A 24,807-nucleotide genomic window follows, 5' to 3' on the forward strand; every position below is an offset into this window, starting at 1 on the left:
GTACCATGGTGGCATGAGTCAATGGCCAGAGAAGTTGCTGTGAAATGTTTTTTGATCATAGTTTTGCTGGTGACTCTGAACATCACATCTACCCTGGGCTACCAGCACCTAACATGATGGTGTGGGCTAAAGGTGTCTCAGTATTTCTCTTAGCATGAAGAAGACCAGAGAGCCAGTAAGAAGATAAAAATCAACCTCATTTGCCAGAGGTTTAATGGGCTCAAGGGCTGTTCTCTCTCCCCCTTTCTTCCACTCGACCAGCTGGCTCACAGAAGCAAAGATGCTGCTCAGAGGGGGTTGCAGCCAGCTCTCCTCAGTCTGGTGAGAAGCCTGACCTCCCCTAGCATGCTCTAAGTGTAAAGTATGACTGATCCCCAGCTGATGAGCAGAGAACTCAAAATTGTGTTTTATTCCTTCGTGGGATTTCTCACGTTCTTTTTTCTCACTTAGTGCATTTGCTCCTATTGTCATTGTGAATCCATGTGTCAGGAGGAACAGTAACTGTTATTCATCTATTACAAGGATATTTCAGAAGTGTGCCCGGCCCAGTGTTTGTGGTAGTTCACCTGTTTCCCCTGTTTAAAATCTTAATATGTCAGTTTCGTCCTCATGGGAATAGCAAACAACCTGTAGCAAAACATCCCCAAGTAAAGGCAACGATGCTTTCCTCCAGCTTAGCTTGAGCCTGGCTTCCCTTTGGGAAGTGGGGGCATGTAGAAACGATGGTACCTGTGGATGCTTCTCTTCAGTATGCACACCCAGAGGTACCTCCATGCTGAACTGAGCATGGAGTTCTGGAGAGAAACGCCTGCTAAAAAGGCAGTCAGAAGAAAGCTTGTGTAGTCAGTGAGGGCTTGCAGTATCTGGCAGGATACCAGGATGCAAATACTCTTTCTTTAAAGACTTGATTTCTTGTTATGTGTTAATATGACTCCTGGAGTGATTCTGGAAGAGAAAAAGACTTCAGCAAGGATTTGCATCCAGATTAGATTTTTTTTTTTTCTTCCCCGTTTGAACCTGCATTAACTTTGCTTGTCACTTTGCCTGTCTGTGCTACAAAGAAGCATGACCTCAACACAGGTAACATTAGAGGAATAAGGGATCTTTACAGGGGACAAATAAATGCAGTGTTTCTGGTATGGAACAGTGGAAAGGACCAGGAGCATGCACACAACTTTGGGTGGAAAGGAAGTGGGGGGGTGACCCTTGCAGGAGATACAGAGGCACACAGGATGAGGGGGTGAATACCCTGAACTCCGGGTCTGAGTGTGGGTCTGGGATGGCCAAAGGTGGGGAATAGAGAGAGTGAGACTGGTAGAGATGCAAAGAGGGTGATGCTTTTACCTGCCTCTTGGCATTACTGTGGTTTTGCTCTTTGGGAACTGAGATTTCCGTTCCCTTCCATCCACTGTAGAGAGAGATAGGGATATTTCCCTCTGAGCCAGAGCTGCCATCGTGGTGTTTTGCTCCAGCCTCCTTCCCTTTCTGGGAGGAAACAGTTTCTGTCCCTCTTGGGGCAAGCTGGAAAGGTATTGCCGGTATTTGAAATCAAAGATGTTTTTTTGAAAATCTCTAGTGAAATAAGTATTTCTATATATATCTATATATAAATATACATACACACATATATGTATACACCACAGACACTAGATACATATAAATAAAAGTGACACCACCATAGTGTTTGCACTAAACTGCCTGCTTTGGGGGGGGCTGCAGTTCTACAAGTAGATGTTCAGCAGGAAAAAGCATCCTCTGTAAGAATCCACTGCTGTTGAGTGTTGCAGCGGGCAAAGGAAATGAGAGTGAACTCCAGTTTGAATTGATTTCTTTTTTTGAACTAAAATGGTCATTAAGCCCCTCTGGTGCCTTGAAAGCTGCGTGCGGAAGGAAGCATGATGCGCATTGAGCTTTCTGAGGGAATCCTTGCACAAGCATGTGTCAGCTTTTCTCCTGGCGCTTGGGGTTCAATCTGCTGGAAAATATTTGAAATGAGCATCTCTGTGCGCTACCCTCAAGCAACACACGTAGGGAGCCACAACTGTAGAGCTCTTCTTCTGGGCTGCCATTGAATTCAGGTGCTTGCTCTCTGAGGGTTCTCTTCTTAATAGTGATACAGAGATGTTTTACTTGTGTTAAACACCAGTTAGCCACTCAAGTGAAAGGAAAACGGTGGTGGAAAAAGAGAGCCTGAGCAAATATTAGGCTGTTCCATGGAGGAGTAGTTAGATAAGAAAGATGTGAAAAAGTAAACCCAATCTTTATGGACCAATGGTCCAAAAATTTTATAAAATTAAAACTTGTTTTCTTTAAGAAGCTGGCAATAAGTCCAACAGGGAATTTGTTTAGCCTACACAAGAGCAGATAATTGCCTTTGGTATGGAAGTTCTGCTGAGATGCTGGATGATGGGGCTTAAACCTGAAGCACAGATGCAGCCTCTGTTATAGAATGTTAATTAGGTCTGATTATAGAGACTGATATTTGAAAATACTGCTTCCTCCCGATCAAAGACCACTCTCTCCTTCCCTGCCCACAAAATGAAACAACAAAAATGAAAACAGAATATTCAGTAGGATGAAAATTGTCACTGACAGAAAAATGCTGTCAGTAGTGTAAATGGCTCTCCAGTGGAGCTCAAGGATGTGTGACGTGGGGTTTCTGCACTGCAGCAGCTTGGGATGGGTGCTGGTGTAGAAACTGTGAGTTAAAGTTTTGAAAATGGGATGATTGTTTGACACCGGAAAGAGGCACCAAGTGAAAGCTGCTCTGAGCTCCTGACCTGGCTCTTGGCAGTGAAAATGCTTGGTGAAAGTTTGTTGGGCCTCAGATGAGCCCTCAATCCAGTGCAAACAGGCCTATTGTGGTGTTCAGTCCTCTTCTTAGCATGAGAGCATGAAATATTTGGGCTCAGCACTTGGTTCAGCATTCTCCAGTGGGTGCTGCTGTGTCAACATGTGACCCTCCCTGCCGAAGACTTCAGGGTTGCAAAGACCACATTAGGAGAACACCAAAGTTACCAGCAAAAAACATCCTACTATGAACTGTAACACATTAGCCTTGAAACAGCTAAGCCAAAAACGAGGTTAGAAACCCTGTTTCTGTTCCTTTCAGCATGACAGTAAACCTTCCTGCGCAAAGCTGGGCACACTCGGCAAAATTTAAGTTAGGCTGAAAGTTGCCTGTGATGATTATGTTTGTGCACTGCAGAGCTTAATTTCTTTTTTATTTTTTATTTTTTTTAAGAACTAGGTAGTCAAAGTGAAAGGCAGTTACTATAGGTCTTAAATCAAACAAGAATGTGAGTAAGAATATGTGCTTGAGCAGAAAGTCCAAATTGAGTCATCAAGTGAATCTCTAGTCAAATTGAATCGCTAGTCACCTTGGCTCCAGGAGGACCTCTGTGTGGGCCTTACTCTCTGGAGGAAAAAACTGATTGTGTGTTGCTTAGTAAGTTCAGCAGTTAAGACGCATGGAAGTTTTAAGTCATTAACATAGTATATATATATATATATTTAATTTATTTTGCTCTACAGAGGAGATTTAAATCAGGGAAAACGATCCTCTGCAAAATCTTGAGTGTTGGAGTAGAAGTGACGTGCAGAATCTTCATGCTGTCAGCTCAGCCTGTTCGTACATATGCTGAGTGTGGCATATTTAACTGCAGGTTAGCTTGGGAGCTTGTAAGCTTTGAGGTTTTTTGGTGGGTTTTTTTTTTAGTGTTTGGTAGCAAAATATTAAGATAAAAATATTAAAATAGCAAAATGGTTTTACACTTAAAATCTGTCATCCAGTCTTCCTGCCACTTTACATCACTTTGTGCAATTCTTGTGGGATGGCTAGTACTGCGCCAAGTTAAACTCAATTTCTGCTTTGATTTGAAGCAAAGAAGGATGAAGATTGTGGACTTGAAAGGAAAGGAAATATGCGGGGATAGAATCCCTAATAATTTTCAGAATTCTGTATTTAGAGGGGTAATTAAATCACACAGTGCACTACTGCCAGGAGCTCAGCTTAGAATGATTTGCAAACCTGGTAGAAAATGGTAATGGCCACAGAACTGCTCTTTAACTCTTTCTTTTTTTTTTTTTTTAATTTCTTGGATAGAAGAGGGAGTGAGGAATGCTTATTTTGACAAAGAAGGACCTGATCTGGGGAGGTGGCCAAAACGAAGATGCTGTCTGTACACTTTAAATAGCACATCCTCTTTCTGTCTGCTGTTGTGTGGATGCTGTTTTCTTTATTCTGCTGCTTAAGTAACGTTGGCTATTTCTATCTGAACCAAACTGTAATGTTTTTTCCCCTCTTTTGGTAGCTGCTTCGTGACAGAATAAAAACTGGATGTGAGTTGTGCATTGGGAAGTGATTGATGTGTGCTTGTGCAGCTTGTAGCACTATGAGAAACACAGGTGCAGCTGCTGATGATGTTTACTAGAACTAGATTGAAAAAGCAAGAAAATGAAATTGCGCTTCAGCACAGACAACCTGTTGTAAAACTGTGGGGCAGGAGGCAGTTCCGGAAGCAAAAGCTCCATTTGTGTCTGCGGGACAAAATGAAGAGGCTTCTTCAAGGCCAGGTAGATGAGAATCCAAACCACGCTCATCACTGCCAGCTCTCCCCAGTGGAGATCGAGACGGACATGTTTGTTTGTGGAATAAAAAGGAACTCTGCCAGCACTGAATTTTCCACTGCTGGAGGGGACTTCCATCAGGAGGGAGGACGTGATTCCAAGGGGGTGAGTGAGGTATACGTTGGCGAGGTGGAACTGAACTGGGATGGCTACGTCAAAATACCGTGCTCGATTCAACAGAACAAGAAGGATTTGCAGGGAAATTCTTCTGAGGGTACGACGCAGACCTCCTCTGAAAGAAAGGGCAGAGTGTCCGAGGGGCAGGACCTTTCTTCCCTGAGCATTGCCATGAGCTGGAGGGAGGTGGCTGAAAGGCAAGGGTGCTTCCCCCAGGAAAAGCCCGCTGCATACAAGAGCCATAGACGGCAATCGAGAGATCGCTCCGCTGATGTGGTTGACTACATCGTGAAGGAGCTCCAGGGAATAAGTCGCATCCAGACAGAAATTGCAGAGCTCCGGCAGCACCTCACCTTGATAAAAGGCTCTGTGGATGAAGTCTCCAGCTGCGTGGATACGGTCTTGAGCGAGATAGAAGGCCTGCAAGGTGGTTCCGCTGGCAAAACCCAGGGTACACATGCTCGAGAGCCAAGTAAGGAGGTACACAAGGAAGAACCAGTGTTATACTTTTATGGCATCCCAGAAAAAGACGGTGAAAACACAGTAGAGCTTATCTGCAGCTTCTTGTCTGAGTATCACTGTTTCAATGGTATCCAGTGCAGTAAGTATATAAAAGATGCTTATAGATCAGATATTGGTACAGGCAAGCCGTCGGCACCAAGGCCAGCAGTTGTGAAACTTGTCAATTGTGAACAGAGAGACTTTATTTTACAGAAGTCTCTCCTTTTGCAAAGCTCAGGGGTCCGGATTGCTACTAGTGAAGACCAAAAGCGACAGAATGGCCAGAGGGGCCGCAAAACAGATTCAGTCTCTTCACAGTCTGGCTTCAAGAAAAATCATCGCCACTCAGTGAATCCTGATGCAGCGCAGAGAACTGATGCAGCGGGGCACCTTCGAACAGACTCGTGCCAGGTTAAGTATAAAAGTACAAGTAGGAAAACACAGTGCGTAGGGGAGAGACTTGATTCTGTGCAGAAGTCAACCTCGACGAAGAAAAGCAACTCAGTACCTGAAACTGGGAAGGAAGCACAAACAATAAGCTGCAGTGAGCAGCCTTCAGATGACACTGATGTTCACCAGGCCCTTCAAGAACCTCTGCAAAATCCACAGGTGACCAATCTGGCCAAATCGGGTGATGGAAATTACTGCTGCTCACCTGACTCTTCGGGCCATGCAAGCCAGGTGTGTGCTTCAAGCAATGGTAGCGAGCACAGGCTTGACACTGAAAGTGTCACTGAGAATTGTTCTTCCCTTCTAGATAAAGATGAGGAGATAACCACAGAAGAAATTGAAATAGACTGTGATGCCCCATGCAAACTTACCAGTGTGGAGAAAGTTGATGTTCAAAGAGAAGATGTTTCTAGTGGGGTGACAACCATTAGCTATGATCATACAACAGATGAAATGGCTGATAGTAGCGACAGCTTGAAAGATATGATCCAAATGGACCTGAATGATCAAGATCCAACTGATCAGGTCTTTAGGGATGTCCTGGAAAATTCCCAGTATTTCCTTGACCATTCCCGGGATAACATTGATCTTGTAGACATGAAGTTTTACACCAATAAACTTGGGAAGGCTATTCATCACTTCAGGTCCGCTCTGCAGCTGGTGTTCCACAAACTGGAGACAAGTGATTCTGAAATGCTTTTGGAGAATGATAGCGGCTTGCAGATGGATGATGACAATACGCTTATGCTGACCAGTTCAGGCATGTGTGGCAGCTCTGACAACTTTGCAGAAACCCCTCCCAGTCAGTCCTCCGAGAGCCAAGCGAACACAACTGTCAACAGCGAAGCGTCTGCTCAGATGCAGTTTGTTCCTTCCAGTCTTTTCTCTGTTCCTCGTGAGCCTCCTGTTTCCAGTTCGGTGCCGTCATCTGACTGTGAAATCCCCCCTGGGCAGCGCTCACCTCCCGAGGAGCTCGGAGGAGATGTGAACTCTCTACCTGAGCCAGCAAAGGAGTGCAGACCCATGAGCCTTGACAAGGTGTGCGCAGAGACCATCTACCTGAACAAATGCATCAACAATTTCAAAAATGTGCTGAGGGAAAAGAGACAAATGCGTAGGAGACTCTTAAAAGAATTAGCGCAGGAAGGAAACTGGATTTCCGCTGAGGAGACAAATTCAGGTAAACTGAAAAAATGTTTTTAAGGAGATGTCAAAATCTGGGATTTGTGCAGCCAGTAGCCAACACCTCACTATGTAAGTGAACAGTTTATTAGAAGTCATGAGCAAATAATTACAAAGCCAAGTACATATGCTATACAACAGTACTGACCACAAAACCCTAAAATTTATTGTGTAATACACTGAAATGCAAGTTAGTAAGCTTCACCTCTTTTCTTTTTTCTTTTTTTTTTTTTTTTTTTTTGAGAGGGAGATTTGCAGTGCATCTTCAAAATAGCAGGTGTTAGGGCTTTTCATCATAATTCGTGACTTGGTTTCTTGTTAAATATAATAGTTAAGACATGTGATAACAAAGTGTGCATTTGAGCTATAAGTAGCCAGATTTGCAGTTTTGGGAGTTGAGTGGATCCAGACTTCAAGTGGCTCCATCACGAAGTGGGAGTTCTCAGAGTTCAGTCACTGCTAGATGTTATCCCAGTGGAGACCTTCAAAAATTAAAAAAAACCAACCAACCAAACAAACAATAAAAATGGTTGAGACCTGTGTTTTGGTATTGTTTCCATAAGTTGTTCATGAGATGAGAAAGTTTCCATTTCTGTGGAGCTTTGTCCCTTATTGCCAGCACAGATAATGCAGTGTTTAACCATGGCAGATGTGAGCTGATACAACCTTGGAGCAGTGCTGGTTAACCCATTCCTGAGGATGTGGGACATAAAAATGACCAACATGTTTTCATGGACCATGATTTGGTAAAACTAAACCTAACCTTGACATGTGTGTCCATCTGCTCCCTCCCTCTCCAAGCACTGAGAAAACTTTCTCAGTGTCATCCCTATCCAAATCACTACACAGTTAAGGGAGAAGGCTCCGTTTCAATAGTGACAGCTATTGGAACTACAGCTTGAAATTTTCACATCCTTATTGTGAACATCTTTATTTCAAATATTTTGTTCACTTTTCTCCTTGCAGTCATGAAAGCTAGTCAGAATAGTCAGAGTGCTCTTTTTCCCATTGAAAGAGTTGTCTCACTCCAAGTGTCCTTTCTAGTGACGGTGCTTTTGCTCTGAAGAAGCAATCTGTCAATCTGTATTTGACTTCTGTACCAGCGACCTTCTCAGTTATGCAGGTCATAAAGCTTGTGATCAGCTCTTTGCTTTATTTTTTTGCACAAGATCCTTAGTATAGAGTTGATTCAAACACTAAGTTTTCAATGAGCGCAACACTAGGATTTGTTAGCAGGCTTGGCACAGATACATGTTTTTGTGTTTCAAGGGAATGTTTAGATTACTAAAGTATAGATAGTACAGATGAAACTGATTTTTTTAAAATTCAGAAAGCTTTTTTAATTTTTTTTTTTGTTAATTCTTTTCATTTTTTCCTTTGTTCTTAGTAGCATTTGCACAGTGCTCAAGTCCTGGGCGTAAGTCATAATTTTAGGACCTGGGGGAACAGGCAGTGGTTTGGATTAGCATTTGCACAGTGCAACAAAAGTATTGAAATAACCTATTTCTGACTGTGAGAGGAGGTGGCTCATCTCAGCAGCGTTCGAGCAGTACAGGCATGTTCACAAGGTGAGAAGTAGCCAAAACAGTTGAGAAGGAGGAGGATCACCGCTGGACTTTGGTACCTTAGATCTGGCTCCAGGGTGGATTCGCACTCCTGAGCTTCCCTGGTTCAGTTCTCCTGAACATCATCTAGTGATGTTACAAAGAAATGATGCCTGTGTGACGCCCGCGTAAAGGCGTGTCTATATGGTGGATGTGACAAGTGAAGATATAACAGTACGTGTGGGATGAAATCACGGTGCAGGAAATGTGCTCTGAGAGACCGGAGGAGTTTAAAGGAGTCAAGGGTAGTGGAAAACACTGGATGAGGGATGAGAAAAGGGAGAGAACTTGGAAAAACACCCTGGAGGAGATGTCAGGAAGCAAAGCAGCCCAGACCATTAGAGGATAAGCAGGGGAGCTGGGAAGTGGAGGCCTGTCCGGAGCAGAGGTTGAGGGACACAACCAAAGCAGGGGTGCTCATGCAGGATGGAGTTAAGTGGCTGAGGGAGCAGTGAATAACCAAACAGCCAGAGTGAGAGAAGGGGATAACAGTATTGCCAAGGGCTGTAGAGCAGGGCAAAACTAGTCACTTACTCACTTTGAAATAGGGTTGTCTTGGCATGCATTTTCCGAGAAGGGGAAGCAACAGTTTCATGTGCTTCTTTGCTGTACTCGAAATAAATCCAAGCCAAGCTCTTGTTTTCTTCCTTTGGAAAAAGCATCACACTGGGGATGCAATGAAAAGTTGTTGGTTTGCTTTTTTTTCCCCAACTGCAGATGAGTGTTTATGTCTTACTTAAAAAATGCAATTTGTTCTTACTAGGCTTTTAAGTTCCCTGGGTCAGGTCCACTGAAAACCCAGTTCTGCCTGCTGGCTTTTTGGTTCTGAGCCTGAACCACTGTATTACTCATGCCTGCTTGAAAGTTCAGTTTAAGGTATTTCATTAAATGTGTTTGGCAGCAATTTGCAGCAAAGGAGTGGATGATAACTTTGAAGGTGTTGGTAAATCTGTGTGTTTTGGTGAATCAGAGATGATGCACTGGCATAAAGGTTTAAATTATTTATAGTTGTACGCAGATGCAAATTACCGGAACAGTTTAGAACTTGGCAGATGCATGTAAATAATTATTGTGTTTAATTTGAAGTCAAAAGAAAAAAAATAAAATACCTCCTGAAAATCTGAGCATGCTTTAAAAAGTTTTAATTTGAGAAAAATGAAAAAAAAATAACATAAGTGAAGATGAAAACAGTTTCACACTTTGTGTATGTTTAAAACCAGCCCTGAAATGGCAGACATTTTTGTAGCTGTAAATCGACTGCTCAAAAGTGGAATGGTGCAAGAGTTGTGATCAGGGTTTAACCAAATTAGTCGCCATTGAAGAAGCTGTGAGCACACCTGCAGTAATGAGATATATTAAGATGATTTTAAATCTTCGTCTGCAGTTGCTTAGGGCTTCGCCAAATTTTGTATTTGGCCTGAAACTGTCCCTAGTAATTTTTAAACTGAAGGGGCTCAGAAATCAAAGTTATGTATGGAATTTAAGCCAGAATAATCCTTTTTTTTTCTTTTTTTTTCCCCCCAAACCATGAATCTAATGCAAGATTTATTGCTTTGTGTTTGTATAAAAATAAGTTTGACCTATATTTGAGAAGCTCTGGTGCCCTCAGGCCTTAAAATTTGGCAGTGCTAGTCTGTGTCAAGCATTTTTCTGTGGGAAATCAACCCCAAATGAGCGAAGTGAATAAGCTTTTGAAAAATGTGTAGTTTGCATATGCTCGCTGGTAGCTTGCTACAGTTGAGCTGTTGCGCTGCCAGAGACTCCATCTGTCCTCAGTGTTTTCCAGCCGGGGGCTAAAACGGGGCTTTCCCTGCTCGGCATGACTGAGGCATGGCAGACCTGAGAGGGGACACGAGTCCAGGTCTTCTGCTCTCGGAGGCTTCACAGGAGATGTCAGGAAGGAACCTGGTTCGAATACAAAGGAGATAAAAACCCAGGAATGAGGGAAGTCTGGATGTGCTTGGGACACACTGGAACAACCCCAGGGACCAAGTCGGGAGAGATTGCGCTTGGGCTTGAAGGTTTTGGGGGGAATGTGCAAAGAGAAGGAGAAAACCAGAGGACTTGAAGTAGAATTGGGGCTGCCTAGGTGAGAAGGTTTTGCATAACAGGGAGGTACAGGCAGGAGGATAGTACAGAAAACCACTTGGGAGGTGAACAGACAGAAGCCCAAAGAAGCACATTGCCATCTAAGGTGGACCCCATGTTTCCTGAGCTCCTCCAGGTGGCCAGGTCTGTGCAGAGCTGACCATCGCAGTATGTCACTCCTGCAGCACTGGCATTTTGGCAGAACACAGCAGCAAATGGTCGCTTGGGTTTTCTCCTCTATCAGCTCAGGAAGGAGAGGCTTGCAGGGCAGTCAGCAGCCTTTCCTCCCTCCTCAGGATCCATGCGGGTATGACTTAAGGTGGAAAGCAGGATTTTTATTTTAGCTACAATCCAGCACTTCATTTGCCAAAGTAATTTGACTTCTCCTTAGTGATTGAGTTAAAATAGCTTCTCTGTTTTCCTATCTTAGTGATTGCATGTGTGTAATTACACCCATATAGACAGTAACTTTAAAAACTATTTTAGCTTTTAAACCAATTTGAGTGGCCCTTGTTGCCATGAAGATATTCCTTCCCCTCCATCTTTCTTATGCAAATGAATAATATGATTCTTCTATGCAGATACAGAATTATCTGATTGGAAGACTTAAAAAAATATCATGTCTGTACCGGAAGTTTTGAGTATGACTCCCATATAACTTTACTAGCCTTGAAATTGCATATCCATAAACATGAGATTTAGTGTAGGAGGCTTCTGGATATTTTTTTTTTTTTTTCTCAGAGGAGAATAGCCTAGATTTATAAAACCAGAAAATATCTCTCTGCATTATGGTATTTGCAGAAGCAAAATGTGTTCCGTGGGAGCTACCAGTTTCCTCATAACGGGCAAAATGTACAGGGGGTGAGGAGGGAAGGAGGGAGGTGCTTCAGATGCAGGCAGTGGATGCAGTCTGGGGGAAAGGGGGAAAAAAATCTGTTCCTCTCTGTCATAAATAACAGGTTCTCTTTCCGGTATGGTAAATAGCAGCTCCAATTCTGTATTAAGATTACTTAGAATTCTTGAGTTAATAAAACAGAAACTGTAACTCAAAAAATCAGCTCTCAAAAGCATTATGTTCTAATGCATATGCAGTTATGGATGAAATTTGATTAGTTTGACTCGAGATTAATTGGTAGAGATTAATTAACTGGTGTAAGTCCCAGGAAGCACATGGGAAAAGTCTCCACTGCACAAATGTTTTATCAACTTGTGGCAAATGTTTACCCTGCTTTCTAAGATCATTTTACAGAGCTCATGGCAGAAGGCTGGTCTATTAACTTTTGTTCCTCTCCTTCTCTTTTTTTCTTCACAGAAGGAGGTAGAGGAGAGCTCCAGGTTGTACATGTTGTCCCTTGTAACCAGCATCTCTTTCTGAAACTGCTGTGTGTGCATGCCAATTGCTCCCACTGAGGCACTGAGATTCAGTTTAGCATGTTATGGTTGTCAGAGGAATTGTTAACGCTGTGTATGAGTTAAGAGTCTGTTCAGTGTGTATTACCTTGTACAAAGAGGAAAACATGAATGCTTGGAGTAGTCTCCTCCTGTCGGTGCTCTGTGGGGTGTAACGTGCACAGGCACCACATTAGCAGGGTGCAAATTGTTTATCTTGTCTTTTCCAGTCTTCCTCTTTATGAATCTTGTTTAAACCAAGTATTTCCTCATATTTCCTCGGTTGTATTATTTCATTCCATCTCTGTCTGGGTCATAGCCTTACAGCAATTAAAATCACAAGTACCACTATGGGCTATAATACTGAGATTAAGCAAGACTGCGGGTGCTGGGAGGTGTCTGCTGCAGATCCTGTGCCTTTTTAGCTAGCTACAGGCTGCACTTTGGGAAGGGCAGGACTTTTCCCTTAATACCTGCAGTTATGGCTTCTCCACTCAGGGACTGATTACCTCTCTGCTTATCACCTTGTGAGCAACAGGTAACTCTTTCCTTGTAAGAGGATCCACAGATTTTTTTTGTTGACTGCTGTATAGCATCTTAGTTTGTGGTTGCTACTGTACCTCATATAGAGAAGTTTCTGGCCCTCGGATTCTCAACTTTTGTATTTTCTTTAATCTGTGCTGTGTGGATTCAGTGCCTGCTGTGCTTCTGCCTCTCCCTTAGTTGTGTGAATCAGGCTAAACTAGCTTCCTGGAGGAGGCTGAGCGTTGCATGGCTTCTGGACCTCCATGCAGATATCATCCCTTGAGTTTGATGAATTTGCATTTCTAAGCTTTATTGGCTGATACATTAACAGTTTTGTTTCATCCTTATTGGCAAAAGTCTGTCCATTAGTGCTTTTCCAGTAACGCGGAGCTGTCTGGTGTCAAATTCTGTCCTCTTCTGGCTTCAGTGCAAAAACCACTGCAGCCTCCTTCAAACCGCTCATCTGGCAGCTGGGAAACTGGCACTGAAAGACACATCAGGTGGAAGGAGCTTCCTTTGAGGCTCTCCAGTCATTATTTAAATTGACGGTGTTGCAGAATACAGTGAATTTAAAATAATCCCTCGGCTTGTTGCAGCTTTGGATTCCGTAGCATAGAAAACATAAAACATAGCACACTTGAGTCAATGAAGACATTGAGCCACAAGACTGACGAGTTTAATTGGGATGATTTAGTTCAATCTGACTCTGCTAATACCCCTGAAGAAACGGTCTAATTACGCATGAGTAGAAGTTTAATTTAGACAGTGAAAAAGTTGTGCCTTGTTTTAGCCTGACTCAGATTATTCTATGGCTAAATTGAGGTCTTTGAGGTTTAGTAATGAAGCATGGTATTTGAAAACAAGTTAGAATGATTTTCAAAACAAATAAAAAGTCATTATTGATACTTTTCTTATCTGTTTAAATAAAGCAGCTTCCCATGTTTTACATCTGTATTTTATCTAAAATGATAACGCGCTAGACACAGTGATTAAATGTGACGGAAAGTTACATAGTTAGAAAGCCTTTTATGTGGAGAGATGGATTTATGTGGGGAAGGCTGACAGACCTGGGGATGCTCTTCCTTTTCTTTGTGCTGCCCTAGACTTTGTGATTTTATTTTATTTTTTAATTTGATGCCTCACTGTTTGTTTGTTGGACTTTCTGTTCTACAGAAGTACATAATTGCTTTTTCTGTCCTTTGAAACATCTTCTTGTGTATGAGATACAATTTCTAAATTTTGCAATTTATCTTGTTTAAATAACTTCTCAAATTACTTGTAAGCTTAGTTGCCACTTTTCCTGAATGAGTAAAACTCCTCTTTAGTTTCCTTTTTGGGCTTCACTAAACATTGCCTTCCATGTGACTGAATACTGTGCCTGAAATGATCATGTCTGTTGACTTGTTTAATTCAGGGTATTAAATTTATGCTACTCTGTCGCTGGCATTATTATGCTAACTGGCTCTTGGTTGATAAGAAACTTCAATTACTTGGAGAAGACCTTTCAGCAACTGATTGCAGCACACTTTACCATGAGTGCATGCACCACATTACTAGGGGTTACAAGCACTTCTGTGGCCGGAGGTATTTGCTGGACAGTAGGTGTGAAACTCTCATCCATCAGCACCAGAAATAAAATAAAAAGTTGAATAGAGATGTGATGGGCTGTTTTGTTGATACTTTGCATCAAAAGTATTTGCTTCTCCATCTTTTTAGTGCTGCTTTATGTGCTTAAAGGAGATTTTTATTTTTTTTAAATAATAAAAATTTCAGATTTGGACTGGTCTGGCTGCTTTCAAGGAGACATCAAGTAACAGAGCTGTGCAGAGTAGTGAAGCATGAGCCAGCACAACACTTTCTGTGACATGCAGCACGTGGATGTCTAGGTGTTAAACTGTGTCTACTTTTCCCTTTGCCCACCCATTTGTTTTGGGAAAACCAGTGCTAAAAATTCTCACAGTTGTTCCCATGCTGTTCTCATCTGCCTGTCGTTTCCTCTGCTTGCCCAGGCTCTGAGCAAGCCAGGCTGTTGTCATGACTGAACTTGAGCAGATCCATGGCTGGTGACAGGACCCAGAGCAGCTGCTGGAGCTGCCCTGGTGGGAAAGTTGCCTTCGGAGGGTGGAGAACTCCTCAACTGCAGCAAATCTATCTAAAGAGCACTGCTATTTGCCACCTCTAAATGAAAAGGAATGTGGGAAGTGATTTTATCCACAACAGTGGTGTGAACTGTGGATGACTGTTCAACTGGTGCTCCCAGAGGTGCCCATTAACCCTCGTGCCAACACTTGCAGTCTGCGACTGCACATGTCATTGGAACAATGGACTGCAGAGGACTTCTTGGTGGCTGCCAGCGCTCGGCCACTGTGTGATAGCTATGCCATTACCTTGTCTATAAGCTGCCCAAATTCCTTCTTTGAAACTCGTTAGGTTTGGTGTCATCTTCTCATTTTGAAAGGGTACTACAGAACTGCCATGGTTAGATACGATGATTCTATGATTCATCCTCCATTTATATTTAGCCACAGTTTCTCTTCTATGCAGTATGTTCTTCTGTCTGTTCATAAGCACAGAGAAAAATTCCTTTTGCTAGAGTAAGCAAGCTGTCCTGTTTTCCCTCTATAGTATTGTGTTTACACCCTCATGCTACTTTTGCCATTTTCCTGTGTGAATTCTTTTTACTTTGATATAGAAAAAAAAAGATTGTATATGCTGCTTTGAGGGAGTCTTGCAAGCCCAGCACAGAGGTATTTAGGCTTTTATTTCTATGGAGACATTTCTCTGGACACTCTATGGATGATGTTCTCTCCTTACATGGCTGTATCAAAGAGGCTTATGGCCAGTTGTGATGACTACAGCTCAAGTCTGTTGTCCGCCGAGGATGCCTTTCTCCACCGAAGAACGCCTTGTATGCAGTCATTCACAGCAGACTTTGTGGCTCTGACTTTGCCATTTATACCGCATTCAATCCTCTGTTGTTGCAATCTTCGCTGCCATCAGTTCTTTCCATTGGGCCTCTGAGTTCTCTGTCAGTAGTTCTCCTGTGTTTGTCATCGGCAGATTTTATCAGCAGATCCTACTTACTCCCACTAGCTTCCTTATTGCGTTGTCCATGGCTGGCTCAGTTACTTGTTTACCCACCTTAAACCTCCCTACTCCTTCTCTGCTTATCCAGCCTTATTAACGTCATATGGCATTGCATCAAAAGTTTTTCTGTTGAAATGAAAATTCAGTCGATAATTCAGTCCAAAGAAAAGTGGTTGCTTTGTCAAACAAACAAGCAAACAAAATGTTTTCAAAACCGGTGTGCCCTGTTTTCTATTTTTTTTTCCTGTTTTCCAATTGTGTCCATGTTAATTCTTTCCTTCATGTTCGCTCTGAAGCTTTGCAAGCTGTTGAAGCCAATAATGAGCTTACGCTAGTTTAAATCACATTTCCCTCTTTCCCCCACACACCTTAATTGTCGGTACTGCATTGGCTCTTACACAGTCTTAAGGCACCAGCCGTTGTTTGATGAATGTCAGATGCTGGTTTTCTTGGCATTTTCTCAGGGAGAAGGCTGCCTGGAGCAAATTACCTCTTTACTTTGCTTTCAGCAGGTGATAACTCCTGTTTCCTCACAGGCATCACCTGCCTGGCCCCTGCATCAATACTGTCGTCTACTGAATGCTCTTTCGTTTCATGTTGCTGAACCAAGATGATTTTTAATCTTGACTTTAGAGAAGCTCTTTCTCTTTTCTTGTTTTCTTTTTTATTTGCATGTCTAAAAGACTTGGCAAAAGTAATTAAACTGTACTTCTGCACATTTATTATATCTGGACTCTCAGCAATTTTTACTTGGCATGTCTCGATCTGGGACTTGGTGGGGGTTTGTTTCCTGACCATGCTGCCACAGTGCATCCTCCCTGGCATCCACACTCCTGGCTGTTCTCTGTTGACTTGTGGAAGAAATGGCTATTGCCCAGTTAAATAACAGCTTTCACTGGATCTTCTTCCCCTGAACAGAGTTCTTGATGCTCCTGTGTTCTTCAGGCTGCAGTATTGCCTTTGCTATTTGGTCTGTTAAAGTCTTAAATATTGATTGGTTATACTTGTAGTTTCTCAGATAAACTGATGGAAAGCCCTGTTACACCTTTTGTGAGAAAATGTTGCCATGTTTGTGTTTGTCATTCTCTGTCATTCAGTACAGCTGAACCAACTGGTGTCAGGCTCAGCCCAGCATAAAACATTGTTCCATTTTAGGATTGCTTTCTAGCCACAGCTTTTCCATGTGCTCAAAGGCCAAGGAAGGGATGTCCTGCCTTGTCTGCTCTAAAGGATCTGGTTGCATCATGAAGTCTTGTCTCTTGACCAGCAGCTGACTCGGAGGAATCATTTTCTCCAGAGGAAATGCGGGTTTCAGGCTGAGGGATTCTGGAAGCTTGGCTTGGAGTGGAGATGTGTAGGGCATGATCCTTCCTGCAGAAGCCTAGATCCTGGTGTGCTGCTCTAGCTATGGGGAAAACATGCACCTGTGCTGGACCATGGGTCTACAGGCCTGTGCAGCCATGAAGAAAATACAGAGTCCATTCAACTATGGATAATGTCATGTTGTTGACCATGTAGAAAATCTGGAGTGTCCATTCAACTATGGATAATGTCATGTTGTTCATGCCATATATAGTCTTCAGATCTGTCTAGCCCTGGAGAAGTGTTTGGACTTTTGCTGCTGTATGGCCTGTTCAAAAATTAAATAATAAAAATATATGTAGTCTTCAGATCTGCCTATCCCTGGAGTTGTAGGGCTAATGAAGTGTTTGGACTTTTGCTGCTGTATGGCTTGAGACCTCAAACAGAAACTTGTTTTCCTTGGTTATTTCTGCTTTTCTTGGGAGACCTTGTCTTTCACCTGTGAACAGCCTGAGGTTGCACAGCTCACCCAAAGCACAGGACAAAAAAAAGCAACACAAAACACCCCAAAAAACTCCACAGAAACCCCACCTAAACACAAACGAAAAAGAAGGATCTTTCTTTTGGGGCTGTGTTCTTTTATCTTGCATAAAATTGGAATTTACTTCCTGACAGATAGTCTTTCACTTTGTTATGACCCTCAGGTTGGAAGTGGCTGGAAGTACTTGGATTTCCACTGTGTGCAAGTTGCAGCCTCTTTACATTCTTGGCAGATGTGATTTTCTGAGGTTAGAGTGTTAGCTATTAGCCGTGCGTCTTGCTTAGTCCTGTTTGAGAACAGCTTTTCTTTCAGGGAGTGCAGGAGAAGGTATGAACTGTAAGCTGGAACAAAGAGTTCCCCACTTACAGGTAAACCATTTTCCCTTTATCCAAAACCTTTTTTCCTCCAGGTACTTTGCAAATGTTTAAGCACTTCTCAGCTCTAATCAGTCTGCCGAAGACTTTTCAAAGAAAAAAAAAACATCGGTCTATAAATACACTCCTAATATGAACAAAAGAACATGTTTTGAATTAATGAATATGAATCCTCGTATTCGCAGTCGGTGGTGTTTTCCACCATTCTGTGAGATCCCAGTTCACCTGCAATGACCTTGCAAGTGATGGCCCTTGTTTGACACCCACTGGAAATTAAATACTTGTGTGAGAAGGGGGGGAGCTGCAGTGGGACCTCCCTTCTTAAGGGGATAAAGTCTTTGCATTTGAGCATGAACAAAGATCACAAGTGTTTGTACAAAGTTTCATGTTCATCATTCATTTGTGCACTTCATACAGGTGCTTTTAGTTTGTAACATCCTCATTATGACTGTGTTCATGTAAGTGGTAACCTGTAATGACAGGAGCTCTCTGATAACTCATGCTTTTTTGGTTGGAAATAAAAAAAAATTGGTTTTCGAGACTGACATGTGAAAGAGGAGGTGCACTGAACAGGCTCTTCTGGTCCTGGTTTTAAGTGTTCAAATGAAATTGCATAGCCTGTCCATGTCTGTATGATTTGTCCTGACGTGCTGGTGGTTGGAGGTGCTTGAATAAGTTTCTGTATGCATTTGCCTGCATGCAGTGTGGTCTGTTATCCTGTCCTCACAATAGAACCTGAATACTTTTTCTAGTGTTTTTGGAAACTAATTTCCTATTCTTCTTTTCCTTTCCTCCATTTAAGGGTCAAGATGAGACTGATCCATCAAAACCACCCTGGCTCAAAGGAGGGTAAGTGGTCTTTTGAGACTTGTTTCCTTCTGTTTATAATTATAGTGTACTTTAATGTCTGCAGATCAACCTAAGTGAAAGCCACACTTCTGAGGTTTTCAATGGCTGTTTTCAGGACCATGCCTCATGTAGGGCCAGGTTGCTTCTCTGTTTCAGAGTGCCCTCTTAAGGGTCTGGAGGAGGGCTGATCTTCAGGAGATCTGTGGTTAAGAACACAGAGTTTCAACATATAATCTGTAACATGCTGGCAGCAAGTGCTTGTGGCAGCAGTATTAAGTAAACCTTACAGAGTACCCCAGAGCAGTCTGGATGAGATCCTTTTTCCTGAATCAGCCACCGAGGGCACCAGGGAAGGGAAGGAGTAGCTCAGGAAGATTGCTGTGTGTTTTGCTCTTAGAAGAAAGAGATAGCTTTGGGGGAAGTCTTTTGTCTTTGCAATGATTTCTATGGTCACTTAGTAGTCAAAACTGCAGTAAAACTCCGGAAATCATTGAGGTTTTTAATTTTTAAAGCAGTGATCATCATGCCTCTTCTGCACAGGTGAGGGCGAGAGGCGGCCTGTTCTCTCTGCAATGCACTATTCGCAGCAAATGAAGCAGACAGATCCTGATGGTGTGTCATTTCAGCATGGTACTCTGCATAATAGCTGCCAGCATGGTGGCTTCCTTAGAATCCTCTCTGGGGGAAAAAAGACAATGACACATTTTACAAGCTGCTAGGTGTTACGTGCTTTGTGCGTGATCAGGGCGATACGGTTTAGTGGTGGTGCACTCATTACGAGCTGACATAGCGGTGGATTTGCCCCGAAATCTCAGCATGAGGTTGGCTTGCCACACACGTAAGTTAATTCTCACACTACCGAAGGAAGCTTCCCTAATAAAACGCAAAGTTAGAATCGGAAGGTTCATTATGTGGCTTTCTGCTTTTGGAGTCATTGTTCCGCGATGTTGGTACTCCTGCAAAGCATCCTCCACACCTGCGGATGCCTGGAGCTGCCTAGCAACCCCGCGGTTTCCTCAGGAGCCTGGGACTTTGGTGAGCAGGCTGCTGGAGAACTGGCAATTAGCAGGAGCAGAAGACAGTGATTTATTCTAACTATAAACAGCACCTTCTCCTGCTTTAACAAGGAGACAATGTACTAACTTTATTGGTTCATGCACACAAAATGGTTTCCCAGCCGGAAAGATGAATATACCTACAGTCCTCAAGTGCTTAAAATTTGTTTTGTCAATTCAAGGCAATGTTTGCCCTATTCTGTTACTTTTTCCCCTATCTGTGTGACCTATAACAAACCAGACTGGCTAATGCAGTTTTGAAAGAAGTTTAGCTTATTCACTGTATCCCCACATGCAAGGGATTTCCAGAAAAGGTGGTTGTGGGTGGTGAACCCTTAATTCCACCATTAGCCTCGTTGTGGCTTATTAGCCACAAAGTACATTAAAGCACTTACGTTTGGAGTTCTTCTTTCATATGAAGATTAGAGAAGTCGTGTCCTTTGAAGGAAGTAATCATCTTCTGTCATTGCAAACCATCTTTGCTTGCTTAAATTTTCAAGATTTAATGGAAGCATCAGTCTGATAAAACTTGTATTAAAAGATGAATACATGCTTCAAGCTATTTGCACTTTTGGCATAATGCGAAAAGTAGCTCCCTCTCTGTAATCACTGGCTTTGGAGAGATAGCTTCCAAAAAAAGTATAACTGGCATTATGGATCAATCTCTGGCTGTATTATTTCATATCTATATATTTTATTTATTAGTGCAAATCATCTTCTCAGTCTGAAATGCTATTCACTCCTCAATACAGCACTCCATAATAATGCTATAAATATTACATGCATTGCAGAGGAGAGTTACCCTATTACATATAAAGCTCCAGTGTGCTTTTTGAGGCACTGTCAGTACTTCTGTCTGTGCAAACACTGTAATTTTGTTCAGTGAAGTAGAGCTTGTGCTTGAATAAAGAGACTGAGGTAGCTGAAAGCACAGGCTAAATAATTTTGAAAATTAAGAATTGTTGCTGAAAACTCTTTTTTAAAAAAATATCAACAGGCTAAAAATAGGTCATCTGAGTGTATAAATGTCTAAGTACTAGGATACCTCTCTTCAGTGATGAATACAAGCACTTTTCAAATAGCCTTGTTCTCCCTAAGTCTAGCTTACAACTGATTTTATTGTAAAACTCAGCCTATCATAAATGTTTTGTGTCAAGCCATGTTGTAACTAGACATGTTTCTCAAGCAAAATAACTTGTTTAGGCTCATCTTGAATTTACAAAACACGTTGGTTTTCTTTCCCAAGAAATGTCAGAGTACCACCGTTTCCTTTCAATTGAATTAGGAAGAAAATTCATTGGAAATTGTGTAGAAAAGAAGTACAAATTCCCATCTGTTCCATTGACTTTTAGCAGGAGCATTGACTGTGGGTTTTTACTTGTGACCATTTTGTTAGATCTTCTCAGTGTACAGACTCTTTCTTTCTATTTCGCATATGCTTTCATAATTCAAGTGATTTGCCACCAGTCTTTGACCCAAAACTTACCAATAAGCTCTGTTGTGATTTAAATGATGCTGGAATTCTTGGCATCAGCTGGGTAGGCTTCTGTGACACCTATTTTACCCCAAAACAGTATCTATAGCTCTAGGGCAGCAGATGAAACTCCCTGTTTGATACCAGCAAGGTTGTACTGAGTTCTGACAATATAAACATTATATGCAGATAATTCTTATTTGTTGAGGTGGGTTAGATTTTTTCTAGAATAAGCCAGAAGGGATTCTTGCAGTGTAACTTGGGCAAAAGGTTTTTCTGGAATTCTCTGTTGGAAGTGAGGGTAACCTCTAGTAAAAACATCAGGTAGCCCTCCCTGTAGGGATTTCCAGCGTGGGAAAACTCTTCTCGATTTTGACCACAGATTCCAGTAGTTTTAAATAACGCCTGTAAATCTCCCCCTTTCAGATGCCCAAGTTTGTCTTCCCTTCCCCGGGGTGAGGTCGGGCTGTGGTGGCTTGTGCTCGTCCTGCAGAGGAGAAGAAATCTGTGGTGGGAGCACGACTTGGTGCCACTTGAGCAGAGCCAACGCGCTTCAGCCGTGACTACTCACCTTCCACCGGGCTTGCTCTGTCAGCCGCGCCGTGGCTCGGACCTGTCACCCTCCTACGCCCTGTCAAAAAAAGACTATTTTACTGTTACAGTGCTATGGCATGTTTTTGTGTGTAACAGACACTCTCCCTCTTTGACACAGCCTTGTGCTAGGCTGTGCCCTGACATCCTTGTCCATCCCAGAGCATGGCCTGCTCTAACGTAGGTTTGATCACCTTGGATGTGGTGGGGCTTTTTTTGACTTTCAGCTGTATTCAAGGTGGGGTTGAGTAGTCCCTGCTTGTTGAGGAGTGCAGGTGGCCTTTTATCACTTGCCAGCCTCCCAGTTTTCATGGCATGTGCAAATTGGTAGTGGCAGTTCGGTTTCCTAGATTGTTTTAAATCCAAGTTCCATGTGTGTCTTTTGTTGCAATGGGAACAGTTTGACCTGTACTCCTCTTTCCTGTAGTTGTGGTGTCCTAAAGCACTTCGGCTGGGTGTAGTGTACCAAATCATCAGCATAAGCAAACTTAAAGTGCCAGCCAATATATCAAGCAACTGCAGAACGTGCAGGGTGAAAACAAATGGCTCGGGATAGAGAAGCAGAAGGTTTCTTTACAGTCTCTGTAGCCAAATAAAAGGCTGTGGGAACCATATTCATAGTGTTAGCAAGGCCTGAGGATAGTGTGGAGTTGAAGAAGTTGGGTGAGAGACTGAGCAGGGCTGTGGGTTTTGGCTGGTGGCTGGGTGTTCGTTGCCGAGAGGGAGTCACATCACAGCTCTGCTCTTCAGTTCAGATGAATGTGATAGGTGCAACAGCAAAGAAATAGGTGCTCACTTCCCAACCGTAAGAAAAAGCAACTAAATTTACTTGGGGCCTTTAAGCTGAATTAACAGACTTTCCTCAAGCACAGGCTTAAACCTGTGAGGTGTTACTGGTGCATGGCAGGATCCAGACACAATTATTCAGGCTGGTCTTGTCGGGAAGGAGAGAGGTTGTAGTGCTCATTTCTGCAAGGCTTTCCCTTGGCACTTCCACCAGCGAATGACAGCTCTTGTGTGTAGGGGTCGGCATGGCCTGAAATGCCGAGCAACCACAGATGGTCTCTTTTACAGAAATAAAAATGATCTTCTTTCCCCGCAGATGTGAGGTTTTTTCCTAGTAATTATATGGATCTCGAGGGCCAGGATTAAGTGTGTTCTAGCCTAGAATCAGATAATGGGTAACAGCATCCTGGCCCTGGGCTGATCTACTTTGACATGCTCCTTCCTAACCAACACCAGGCAGGAACGTCTGGATTGTCTTGCATGAAGAAGATAAACACTTAATCGTTTTTAGCATTAACTTTACACTTTCTTAAGTATCATCCTCTGGCTGATTTTGCTTCCTCCAGTAAAGCACCCCCCTCCTAAACCCTAAATTAATTAAATGGAAAGAAAAGGGATAGACTGGAGACAGCATGTTTTCAAATTTGTGAAGTATTTCCTTCTGGGGCCAGGCTCTTTTCAGTGGTGCCCAGTGACAGGACAAGGGGCAACAGGCACAAACGGGAACACAGGAAATTCCATCTCAACATTGGGAGAAGCTTCTTTGCTTTGAGGGTGCCAGAGCACTGGAACAGGCTGCCCAGAGAGGTGCTGGAGTCTCCTCTGGAGGTACTCAAAACCTGCCTGCATGGGTTCCTGTCCAGCCTGCTCTGGGTGACCCTGCTTTGTCAGGGGCTTGGAGTAGATGATCTTTGAAGGTCCCTTCCACCCCCTACCATTCTGTGGTTCTGCGTATGTGCCTCCTGCCGTGATGCTCAATGCCAATGAGTTCTGCGTATATGCCTCCTGCCGTGATGCTCAATGCCAATGATAAACTATAAACTGAACTCTCCCTAAGGAACAAAAGGTTCTTATGAAAGCAGCGGTGTGTGGCTCAGTTACAATGGATTAAGCTGCCTGTGAATTACTGTCACGGAGCTCTGGTTCTGCCACTGGGTAAGTATTTTTTGCCAAATCTGTCCCCCACGGAAGCGGTGGGGATAAGGCTGCCTTCACCCACTGTGCTGGCAGCAGTGACTCTGGTTGCTCTGCAAACATGTGTTCAGCCTGTTCTGAGCTAGCTCAGATTTGAGCATGGGAAAATTACCTTTTTTTGGTGTGTTAACAACTTTGGTTATTATGAAGTTGCATTTGCAGTGATCTGAGTCTTCATGTTCTCATTGACTATGATACTAACAAGCAGACTGATGTTTTAAGGAAGTTTTTTGGTCATTTCTTTTCTGTCTGTCATTGCTGGTGAGATTTTTAATCTTTTTTTTTTTCTTTCCTGCATTTCCAGGCCTGCAGGTGGTCTCTATGGCATTGATAGCATGCCCGATTTACGCAAAAAAAAGCCAATTCCACTTGTCAGTGATCTGGTAAGAGATTTTTCTTCTGTCACACAGCCATTAGTGCAAGTGGCTTTACCTTTTCACATATGGTAACATCATTGTCACTTTAAGAAGCTGAAGGTTTCCTCATTAGTAAAATTAATTCTAAGAATAAGGGGTTAGGAACTGTGCTTGGAAAAATCTCAGTAAGAATGAGCTACAGTTTCATAGACAGTTTCATTCTTTTGGCAGAATTAAGATATTGTTCATGTTCTTTTTCCTTTTTATTCTACACAGAATATTTGATTATTTTTAGGCCTGCATTATTTTTAAATGTTTTCCTAAAAATCACATACTTCAGGGAAAGTCATAATGTCCATGTGAGGTTTGGCAACTTACCAGAAGGTTGGAATTTCAGAGGATAGATAAACGAGCATATGTGCTTGGATTTTTAAAGTAATTTGCAATATTGCCAATAGGCTTCTGCACTGAGGAAGCACAAGAACCAAGCAAGTAATGAGGACAAGTTTCATATGCTTGTGTGATATGGTGAAATAAGGCTTTTGCAGGACAAATGGTTTTCTGTTGGCTGTGTTCAGTACACGTAGCAATTTCATGCTTGAGAGAAATGCTGTAACAGCTGAAAGACCAAAGTTTCCATATTCTGTAATTCCTGTGAAAAGATGTGTGCAATTCCCTCTGCCAGCTTATGCATGGGAAGCTTAATATGTGTC

The 24,807-nt window shown here is 42.6% G+C and overlaps 1 protein-coding gene across 1 annotated transcript in view; it reads left to right on the forward strand.

Annotated features, from left to right (window-relative positions):
* UNC13B (unc-13 homolog B (C. elegans)) overlaps nt 1-24,807 on the forward strand; it is a 209,670-nt gene that overhangs the window by 99,534 nt on the left and 85,329 nt on the right. The window contains exons 11-12 of the mRNA XM_014952451.1: nt 18,592-18,638; nt 24,043-24,121. Of these exons, the coding sequence (XP_014807937.1) occupies nt 18,592-18,638; nt 24,043-24,121 (126 nt within the window). The remainder of the gene's footprint in view (nt 1-18,591; nt 18,639-24,042; nt 24,122-24,807) is intronic.

This window comes from Calidris pugnax, unplaced genomic scaffold (genome assembly GCF_001431845.1).
Source record: "Calidris pugnax isolate Ruff unplaced genomic scaffold, ASM143184v1 scaffold220, whole genome shotgun sequence".
Classification (NCBI taxonomy): domain Eukaryota; kingdom Metazoa; phylum Chordata; class Aves; order Charadriiformes; family Scolopacidae; genus Calidris; species Calidris pugnax.